We start from the raw sequence: 11657 nt of genomic DNA, 5'->3' as shown, positions 1-11657 counted from the left end.
CACGTAAGGTGGCAAACATAGAAAAAAATGTCTAAAAAATCTATTTATAAAAATTTCGGAATTATGGGAGATTAAATTTTGCACTTTGACTATTTATTTCTGTTGTTTCCAAGTTTTTTTGCTACAGTCTATTAGAAGAGGAAGTTGTATCCTAAATTGTAACTATGTTTAATGTTATTTGTGGCTTTTATTGGCAAAATTTTTGTACCTTTACTACAAATTTATGAAAAAACATATACAGGATCATCAGTAACATTAAATAGGCAAAAAAAGTCAAATTCTAAAAAATATATGTCAAAATTTTTTGACAGATAGAATTTTTTTAAACATTTTTGCCATGTTCCTGGTACGAAGTGATCCAGAAAGGCTGAGTCTGTTAGTAACATTTGTTAATTTTGTTAATAATTTGAAACACTGCAACCGGATACGGTTTTGCTTAACAAATACTTAACGTACAAACCCTAAAAACTGTTGAATTGTTGTTAATTAAAAGCGTACTCCAATGGTAACCTTTAAAAATTAGAGTCAGGATTGCCAACAGATTCATTCATTGTGGATCACTTTGTATTTTATCTTACTTGGAGTTTTTCTCTGGGGACTGAGTTCTGAAACACCTTGTATAATATTGAGCATATAATGGAGGCTACAATTCAAGAGGATGAAGCTTATACATGAGCCAACGGTGAGTGAATTATAGCCAATATATGTGCGAGTTTCAAATACGACGTTTTATCTACTTACAAAATTTATATTTATTATGACAGATTTGTAATTTATGATAAGTCACAGGTGTGATTTATGAGTAGCATAATATACTTATAGTTACGTAAATAACAAACGTATTATTTAATGGTCGAAGATAAAATATGTAGTTTTATAATTGTAAGGTTTTACCTAAAATACAACATTTCATATTCCAACTATTCGTATTCCATGTTATGAAACACTGTGTACATTTCAAATTATTTGTAGAACTCTCCGTAGGCTAAGTAAGGCTACAAAACGTGTTATTTTTCGACGTAGAGCAAAATATGGTGGATGCGCCGGGCTAATAAAACCTAGAATGTTCCAACCAAGAGATTGCATTACATGGGTGAAAAATACCCTAAAGCATTTTGACGTTATTTTGACCACCGAGATTTGAATTATTAAGTTGTATTATTGTTAAAATAATGATTGTTTATTTAAACAAACGCTTTATTAACATTTTTTACTTTTATATCTATACAGAGTGTTTTTTTTACAAATAGGTTTGCTACTTGTACACACACTATGTCGCATTTTCGTTTTTTTATTGGGCCTTTTTTTAGTTGTTAATTTTTTACTGGTGTGTTGCTTGTTAGTCTGTTTGTGCATTTTACAAAAATTTAGAAATATCTTTTAAAATTGATTTGAAAATCACACAAAGTTTGAATAGGTTTAAACACGCGCGTTATGTGTAATTAAAAGAAACAATTTTTTATTCTGTAAATTCCAATATTTATGAAATATAACTTCAACTATTTTGTTAAAAACATTATGAAGAAGGAATATATTTAATCTTATAAAAATATCAGCAAAAATAAAAAAGCAATTTAAAACTAAACAATCAGTCGGGTACAAAATACCCATGTTATGCATCCTAGGGTTAAGAGTTTGCTTTTCTACTTTTTTATTTTCTTTTCTAATTTAAATGGTTATAATAAATCAATTGTAATGAAAATATTTTATTGTATCTTATTTTCACCTTTCAGTATTTAAGTTGAATCTTAAACTTGAAAGTTTTTACGTGGCCATAAACAGTTTTTGTCTTTATTACCTTTGATAGTACAACTTTTTTGTACATACATAAGCGGGTATTGGTTTTAAATTTAAAATAAATATTTTTAAATTTAATTCAGAGATGACGCGTTTGCGGGAAAAATGTTAAATAAAAATGTTGCACACATATTTATTTTGGTTATATTTTTTGAAATTCATTGAAACAAAGCCCAATTTTCCTATTTCATAAGAAATGGAAATAGTGGGGTACTTGATTCACACTGGACCACGTTTGGGCCTTAGCCGCCCCGTTTCGAAATTGTGAATGCTCTGCATGAACATGAGTGCATCGTTTCTTGTTCTTGGTCAGCCGACTTACTCTGTGGCCTGAGCAAATGGCATGCCTATAAACGACGGACTGAGCGTCTCGGTATACATCTCCATTCCCGTGCCTCGTAAATAGTCATTGGTCCACACCTGCATGTCTGGAGACTGCAACCATCGAACACTCAATAAAGCAATCAAGGGGAAAAGTAATCGATAAGCATCGCGAGTTTTGATTCTGCTGTTGATTGGTTAACTCGTGTATGATTCTGGGGAATGATCGAGCTTACCGTTTTGAACGAACGCATGGCGAATAAGTTTGCCATCATTGTTGAAAAACCGGGAGCTAAACAGGATTGAGCTATGAAACCTAGTTTGAGTTCGGCGAGGCAAATGACGTCGTCGCCTTGCTTCCAGTCCCACGATGGAATGTTCAGTAGGTAAGCCTGCAGGAAAGAGATTTACATCAACCTAGGTTCAGGTCAAAGGTCGTACCTTGTTGTGGTACTGCATCAACTGGATGATGACCCTAATGTCATCACTGTAATTCTTAATTGAAATGACTCGCATGATGTTGGCTGCGTCTTCAGCATCGGGATCTTGGCAGTATTTATTGGCGAGGACAAGACACGCATCAGCTTCGTGTACCTAAAGAAGGCGCAATTAGTGCCTTAAAACTCCTCCATAGTGGTCAACAAATCTCCCAATTTTTTGATAGTGATAAATCACTAAAAACTGGGAGATTATTTTTCGTAAAAATCTGCTCTAATACGTAACAGCCAAAAATCTACAACTTTTGCATAAAATCATGCACTCAAACGGTTAATTTTTTCTACCAATCCACAAAACAACAATACTAACTTCATTGCAACAGTGAGCATCTGAAGACGTTTGCGTTAATTACAAAACATGCAATTTGGTTTCATTAGTGAGACTAAAATTTGTCATTTTTTCTCTTCATGTGGAGACTTACCACTTGCTCGAAGCTCCCTATTTATTTTTTGAGGGGGCTATTCTGTTAGTCTAAGTTTAATAAATAAAAAGTATTTTGGTAAAAATAAATCGAAAAAATTAGTGTTTTGTTGGGGTAATTTGATTCGTCCCTAGACAGGTATTTACAGTAGTGACAACTTAAAAACAGTTAACATATCGAAAACAACAATAACCATCGTGTGGTACTGTCCACTTACCTTTACCCTTTGGAGGTCAATAGGGTTCATAATGGTACCTTGGAAGAACTCTACAGTTGTGAAATGTCTCTTGAAGAGACCTTCCAGTTCAAGGTCTGGTGGTTTCCTGCACATTTTAACAGTTAACCACATAAACAACGACAGAAAAGGACATTTTGATTAATATTTATGTGAACTACGATCCTTGGGCATACACCAGACCAGCAATGTACCATGCAGCAGAAAGGCCGTGACTACCCTACAGCAGCGTTGCGACTTCTTCAAGAAGAAGCAGCAAACGCCCAACAAAAAATTTGTGCGGCGAGGTAAAAAGCGAAATTTAATAAACACACGATCCATAAGAAGTACTCCTTGGGTACCTTGACGCGTTCAAGGTCTACAGCATTCATCATCGTTCCCTGAAAAAACTCCACAGTCGTGTAGTGGCGTTTGAGGAGACCTTCCAGTTCCAAGTCGGGTTCTTTTCTAAAAAGGGCACACAGTCATTTGCAGAGAGGAGCTTAATTCGAATGCTGGATCGGCTAGAAGCCCTCCAGAGACAGATTAATTAATCATCAAGAAATGGCGCTGGCTTAAGAGCTTACAAGAAAGTTAATTCAACGTAAATCTTTAGCAAAGTCAGAATGAATAAATACGTTTCAAAATCAACCAGTTGCACCATAAAAAAAATATCTAAACAAACAAAACCTCAAAAATGAAAATGCTCTACAAAAATAATAATGCTACAATTATACACTAACACTAACTTAAATTTATATTAAAGAAATCGATATAAATACAGGCTGTTTCACAGAAAAAAATCACCCATATTGTCATTTCAGTTAAAAAATAAAATCGACCTATTCTGGATTTGCCAAATTTTTTTTACCAAGATATCCACCTTGGGAGTTTTCTCTGAAAAGTGTTTCAAGTGAAAACTTTGCACTTATTTAGAAACAAAAATTATTATTTTTAAAGAACCTTGCCTGATAATAATCAACTAAATAATTGCAATTTGCGCATTTGGAATCGTTTTCAGTTTATTTTTGGCTGAGACAAATACTATGTACCTATTGATTCCCTATTTTATATCAACATTTTTCCTGGTTTCTTTTAAACGAACTCTGTTCAGAAAAAATAATATTAGTAAAAATTCCACTACAGGATGTTCTATCTAAGACGTTATAGCTTATATGTGTAACCTTAGATAAGAAGAAAATGCGCTACTCAAAAAAATCCAAAGTTAATCAAATATTTTCCTGAAAGCTCTTGTGGAACTGTAATAGTAGATTACATACCGAGGTGGGAGGTGTTTCATTACCAAGTCGAAATTTGATGACGCAGTTAGCAATAAACCGAGCTTTGTATACTATTTAATTCGCAATCACACTTCTTAAAGAACAGAAAGCCAATAAAGAATTTATTAAATTTTGAAAAACATTAAGGTTGGGCTTTAAAAAAGTGGCCATTTTCTTATCAATTTTCGGGTTGGGAAGTGGCAATTTTCCAATATGATCTGTCATATTACATATCAATTGATAAGGAAGAGACTACACTTCCCAACCTGAACTTGATATTTCATATCAATTGTTAGAGTGGAGTAAAAACTAAAAGTACACACCTGAGCATGTATGCGTAAATGACTCGGTCGAGTCCACTTTAAAAGAGAGGGGAGTTTTTGGCAGCAGTGGCGTGTAGATTCGCTTTATTTGGAAAAAACGTCACTGGTCCCCTCCTTTCTAATGTTTGCGCGCAATTAGGCTCCGCCCAGGTGTGTAGTTTTAGCTTTTACCTCACTTTAAATGAAGTTGAAATGTCATACGTTTCAACTTTTCATATGCAAGGTAATTTGATTATTATTTTATGATTGTGAATAAAATATATTATATTTTTCAACTATTAAAAGTCCATTAATTGAGAAAGTCTTGGATAGGATACCCTGTTGTGAAACAATAATAACAACATTAGTGAATCAAACCTCCATTTTTAAATTAGTTGTTATTATTAAAAATATTTTTTTAATTGAAGAATGATTTTTTTATTAATTTTTCATTATTTCTTATGTTCTTCGTGTATGAGAATTGATTTGAAGATAAATTTTACAGAATAGTAAATTAAACAAAATATACAGAATCATATTTCTAATGTTGATTTAATTGTTTAAACTCTTCGAATAGTCATAGCAATAATAAAAAATATCTTTCATTTTCTCATAAGTGTGACGACTAAAATGAAATACGAGTATATTAACAAATGTTTTAGATGTTTGAAAGAAACATAGTAATAATTTTGAACGTTTCTGTTAATATTTTGAAAACTGTTTTAAATAAAACAAAATAAATTTCTACCTGTGTAGGAACACAACTTCGACGTCAACATCCTCCCTGTCTTCGTGTAGAAAGTCCTTCAAGAAATGGGACACCGATTCGTAGGTAATATGTCCACAGACCACAATATGCCTAATTTTGACAAAACACAATTAGTACAATTGAATTTTTGTGAAGAAGAAATGTCGTTGCACGAAATAATCATGCCAAAAATGGAACTATTCAGTGCAACAACTCGATGAAATGACTGTGAAATCACAAAATCTAGCACAAACTAATTTAAATTGAGAACCAAAAAATGAATGTAGGGTGATTTTTCGAAAAAAAAACCAAACTTGTTAGGATTAGTAATTTTAGTCAACCATCATGCAAGAAAAAAAAACTTGTTTGAAAGTTTTTTTTTCTATGGATTTTCCTATTCTATTATGTACAAGGTGAGCGCCTGTGCACACAGCCTGGCCACGCACAAATTCTTGTGCCATGCATCTCACTCCGGTGGTCCGTTGGAGACGGCCACCCCCAACACCCCCAGGCTGACAAACGAATGACACCCACGACTTCCCGGAAGGAAAACACATCGACACAACAATAAAAACAGACCGTTGAGAAGGTGGGAGAACATTAAAAAGGGACGAGAAGCGTGCAGGATAAAATGGTTATAATAAACAGCAAAAGGAGGAAGCGGCGAGTTTCCTTGTGTTTAGTGGAAACCCTTCGCTCCTCGTTCTATACTGTTCTGGTCCTCACCTTCTGCCTCTTTCGTTCTTCAGGGTGCCGCCGTACTTTGGTCTAGTCCCGATCAAGTCAATGATCTCGGGGATACAACTCGCAAAAATCGCCTAGACGCCAGGACAAGAGACACATTGGTCGCATTTTTACAGAGGCATGGGGACGGTTTTGACCCAGTCAAAAACAGCCCCCTTAAAGCTAAGGGAGGGAAGGGGGGCGGTCTGGAGACGACTAGGAGATGGGATTTTTTTCGTACAATTAAACATCGATTATGCATTTAGTCCAATTAGAGGAGCCTTACAGGTCGTTTTAACTCTCTTTGAGATTTTCTACCTAGATGACACAGGCGATTTTATCTCGATCAATTTGAAAATCCTGCACTTTTGTTCGATGCAGCGCGGCCGTGCGTGGCTCTAGCAGGCTGTGCAGGCTTGTTTAGGTGCTACTAATCGACTACTAAGGACCAGCTATGGTCTAACTAGACTCCACTCATCCCATTCTGTATGCTCGAACCCCACGGATCCGAATTTTTTACACACATTGACAGAAATTTTCACAAAAAGGGAGGGAGGGTGGTCTAATTTTGTTAAACTAAACAAAACTAATTAGTGGATTAAGCATACAGAATGCAGTTATCTGATCGGCTGCTAGCTCAGCATGCCCACCCAGCAAACAACCAGTTATGTAACAAACAATTATTTCTGTTCAACGTTTTGTTTTTTTATTTATTTTTTTATATTTAGTAATATAGTTAAATCAGGATGAGTAAGGACTTTTAATAATGTGAACAAAGTAATAAATGTGAAGTTTTTCTTAAACCTTAATTTTTTACAAATTAGCATGAACTATATTTTTTTCGGAATCTTGTGTCATTATTCATGTTTACATTTTTTTCTTAACAAATTTGAAGTGGAGTGTAATCTTTTACAGTGTTTTTTTATTACTTTATTCCCGTGAATTGTATAATATTTTTTCTCTTATAGGTATTAATAATGTTGATGTTTATTCCAGATACGAATAGAAGTAGTACAACTTTATTCTAGAAATGGTACTATTATTTGATTTAGTTTTTTTTTTATCTTACTCGATATAATAATGTTGGTGATTTTTTTATCTTATTGGTGAAAAAAATATATACCACAAAACTTCCCTCAAAATTCTTTTTATGAGTTTTAAACAACACTTTACCTCATCATCTATCTGTTTCAGGTCGGATAGTGTGCAGAAAACTGCATTTTAGATAACATGCATCAATAGGGGGTCTCGCCGCATTACACACGCAATTTGTTAAAAACATCAATGGTACATAAAAAATGCAATAATTACACTTTACACATTTCAGTTTACTACTTTTAAATAATTCACGAGCGTTTAATATCGAATTTTCATCGTTTTGTTTGCCTAAATAAAAATTATTACTTTGTTTTTATGAATGTATCTATAAGAAAAAATGTTGTATCAGACATATTAAGAAAAGTCGGCATTATGCTCGTAATTCCTTTCTGAAACTAGTACTCGTTTTACTTGTATAATAAACTACTATTTGCTCATAGTTGCAAATAAATTTGTTTTGGACTCTTATTTTCTCTCTTTGTTTATCTAATAAATTAGAGATGAATATATTTTTGTCTAACAGCGAGCTTTAGTGTCACAATTACAACGAATTGAATTGAATTTTGTGCTAAAACTTCTAAAGAATTTTGAGATATTAGTTTTTTAGTTATGGTATTATTACTAAAATTCCTAATACAAATTTTAAATATTTTCATATTTTTTTTAAGTAAAAGATATTTTAATGTCATTTTGTGTCCTTTAATTTAAAAGTTACAAAAAAAATAGCAAAAGTTTTATTTAAATTAAATATACAGGGTGTAATAGAACTTGCGTGCCCAGAGAAAAATTTCGATTAAGATAAGATACCAGGAACATGGAAAAATGTTTAAAAAATTGTATCTGTGAAAAAAATTTATTTTTTGACTTTGACATTTTTTATGTCTATTTAATGATACTGATGATCTTGTATATGTTTTTTTATAATTATTTAGTAAAATTACAAAAATTTTGACAGTAAAAGTCACAAATAACATTAAACAGAGTTACAATTTAGGATACAGCTTCCTTTTCTAGTAACCTGTAGCAAATAAAACTTGGGTAGGTACTTTTCCAACAGAAATAAATAGAGTCAAAGTGCAAATTTAAACTCTCATATCTTCGAAATTTTTATAGATAAGGTGCGAGTTCTGGTGCACCCTGTATATCCCCGGTTGTTAGGTAAGAACAAATTAATGTCGAAAAACAAAGAGAAAGCAACAGACAATGTGAGCTGAATTGAAAAATCTCGTGTCCAAAAATAAATAAATAAATAAATTGCTGGTGACACAAAGTAATAATTAAATAATATATTATTTATAACTCTTTAAACTTTTAACTGCAATAATTTGTACTCATGAATAAAACATTTATTTGGCTTTTAGTTTAACACTCGGGGTAGTGAGTAGAAAACACCACAATACACATGAAACGTTACGCAGTTTTCGTGTTGCATAAAACAGGTTTGTTTGCTGGGATAAAACCAACTCTAAAAGGTGATTGCTAACACCAAAACCATCACCGAGCTCCGAACAAATGTTTCAGTTTTTTTCCAAATAAAAATTTTTATGTCGGAAGGGTGATATTTTCGGCTAGAACAACGCTAATGTTACCGAATAGCGCAAAGCATAACCCAAGTGCTACAAACTGAGTAAAAATAATAATCACAGCGTCATTCCGAGTGGTTATAATTAATATATAATAATGTATAAAAAGTATGTAAAAAGATGAATGGAATATAATAATAATGTAGCAGCCTTGGTTTAATACCTGCGTCGTATGTCTTTGCTGTACTTTCCGCCGTACTTGGGTCGATTGGCAGCGAGCTCTGTGATCTCGGGAATCCAGCTGGCAAACACGGCCTAACAACCCACACACCCCATCAGGCTCCTCCTCGGACCCCAATTTTTATATTTATATACTACTCTACGATTAGTTAAGACTAACATACGACAACAACGTTTTGCAGCGGCTCGGCTAAGACCTAAGTGACGCGACCACGGATTCTGCACGACCAAAATCAAATTAACTCATAATTTAAAGTGACCAAAGCTTGGTGTGCAAAATTATAGAAATTCGTCTTGAAAATTTCTTAGTGCAAAGATAGTTAAGAATGGACTAGAGGCTGCTTATACTTTGATCGTCTAAGAGATCGCGCGTAATTATGTAATAATTACTCATTTGAAAGTCAAAATTACAATGTATAGTGAAATATAAAAAAATTAACGACCAACATTCAACATTCCAAGATCACGTATTCTTTCCTTACCTATTCTATCTCTTCGGTGACCACAGTATAGTATAGTTTCCAAAATAATACCAATTACTACTAATTAACATTAATAAGTTTGTTTTTTTATCCATTTTTTTAACGTTTGCATCTACAGGGTGATTGAAAAATGTCGAACCAACTCTTGAATGGTGATAGAAGACTTTCAGCTAAGCATAAAAATGAATTCAGATTTTTGTTTCTAACTTTTTTTTTTTGCACAAAAAAAGAGTTGGTAATTTTCATAGTATCATGTAGGCATCTTAGTATTTTTATTTCCGATGTTCCGATGTAATCTTTGAAGAGCTATATCTCGTGAAAAAAGGCTCAAACAATTTTTTGCCATGGGAACTTTTAACCTTGGTTGGATGTCCTTTATCACCACCCAAGAGGTGGTTCGGCACTTTTAAATCACTCCGTATATGTTTTAAAACTTAAAAACTTAAATATTAAGAGTCAACCAAAAAAATGCACCTTATAAAAAAAAAAACATTTAGAATACGTATAATTTTTCTTATTTAAGCGGGCTACAATTTTTTTATAAGATTAACCCTAATCAAGAAAATTAGAAAACATTTAATTTTAATTTAATTGACTCTGCGATATAATTAAACTTGGTTACGTGAACAAATATCCAAAAAATTTCAAAAGAATTCTGTTATTTTTCAATAGATTTTATTTTTGGTATGTTTTTAGTTTATTCAATTAAATTATATATTATAAATTATACACTGTGTCAATTTTAAAACTTGCAATCGGCAATTTCTCTCAACTGAAAAAGTTATTAATAATCACTCAAAACTGTTTTGGTGGTTCTTAGGGGGAATTAAAATGACATGATAAGTGACACACCTCCACCCACCCTTGAATATAGTAAAAAAAAATGAAAATTTAACGTCTTCGTTTTTGAATAAGAATTCAAAAAGTATTATTAGGTTGAACTTTTTTTCTATCCACAATTACTCTAAATAGCAAAAATAAACAGCATTGAGTAGATTTATAGATATTAAAACTTCGAAGTAGAGGAAGTAAACAAAGCAAAAAAATTAACAAATTATGGAGAGTCAAAAACTGATTTTTAAAATTACGGGATTATCAATAAATCACAGTCCTTGGAAGCAAAAACTGAAAGTTTTATTTTTTGTCACCTTTCTTATACAAATTTCGTGGAAAGCATTTGGTCACTTGATTTTGTCAAGCTTCGTGCAGAAACCATAATTTTCCCTTATAGTTTTCTCGTAAATGTCCCAAACCATATAATACAGAAACTAAAAAAGGAAAGGGAGAAATGTCTAGAAAACAATCCCAGAACTAAAGAGAAAAGTCGTGTGTTTTTGGTTTTGGCAGACGAACCAGACAACAACCACACAAGTGCAAAAAACATGTCGTTTTTCTTTCAAGTAACCATAATAGAATAATGCAAAAATCTACAATCTAGGATTAGTGCACATTCAAATTATTTGACTATACTGAGTGATTAATAAAATATCAAACTAAGGAATTAAAACTGTGTGCGGGGCTGGCTGTGTTTTCGTAAAATGAAAATACTAAAATTAAATGAAATAGTGTGTGTTTCATGCATATTTCCGGCTGTACAAGTCGATGAATTTTGAACGTATTTGTGAGGAAAAAATATGAGTCGTGCTATTTAAAAAATTGGCATAGTTTCCACGAAAAAAAAAATTATTTTTGGGACGAAACATATTTCCTCCTCGTTCCGAAACAATACCTCTTTCCATGTTCTCTCTTGTACTCGCCGCAGTATTTGGACCTAGTGCCTACTAGATCTATGATTTCTGGAATGCTACTAGCAAATATCGCCTGGAAACAAACATTCCTGATGCTTTTAGTTCAAATGACCGGCGAAAAACCGGATCGGTGAAACCGATCCGTGTTCTTCGGTTAGTGCTAAAACTAAAAGCCGGTTTGGAATCAGCACATTAAAAAGCACAAGAAGCGTTTCTGCAGTGCCGAGAAGAGTGAAACCATGCAAAAAGTGGTAGAAAATGT

At 32.9% G+C, this 11657-nt stretch overlaps 1 protein-coding gene across 1 annotated transcript in view; it reads right to left on the bottom strand.

Annotated features, from left to right (window-relative positions):
* LOC123010300 (calcium-activated potassium channel slowpoke) overlaps positions 1 to 11657 on the bottom strand; it is a 40249-nt gene that overhangs the window by 15172 nt on the left and 13420 nt on the right. Inside the window, exons 7-11 of the mRNA XM_044407072.1 lie at positions 6308 to 6399; positions 5582 to 5692; positions 3255 to 3360; positions 2560 to 2712; positions 2355 to 2510 (exon numbers count right to left, since the gene is read on the bottom strand). Of these exons, the coding sequence (XP_044263007.1) occupies positions 2355 to 2510; positions 2560 to 2712; positions 3255 to 3360; positions 5582 to 5692; positions 6308 to 6399 (618 nt within the window). The remainder of the gene's footprint in view (positions 1 to 2354; positions 2511 to 2559; positions 2713 to 3254; positions 3361 to 5581; positions 5693 to 6307; positions 6400 to 11657) is intronic.

This window comes from Tribolium madens, unplaced genomic scaffold (assembly GCF_015345945.1).
Source record: "Tribolium madens isolate multiple individuals breed KSU strain unplaced genomic scaffold, Tmad_KSU_1.1 Scaffold_7;HRSCAF=85;Tcas5.2_LG10, whole genome shotgun sequence".
NCBI lineage: Eukaryota > Metazoa > Arthropoda > Insecta > Coleoptera > Tenebrionidae > Tribolium > Tribolium madens.
Note: the sequence above shows the minus strand (reverse complement) of the source record. Positions and strands in the feature narration are given on the sequence as shown.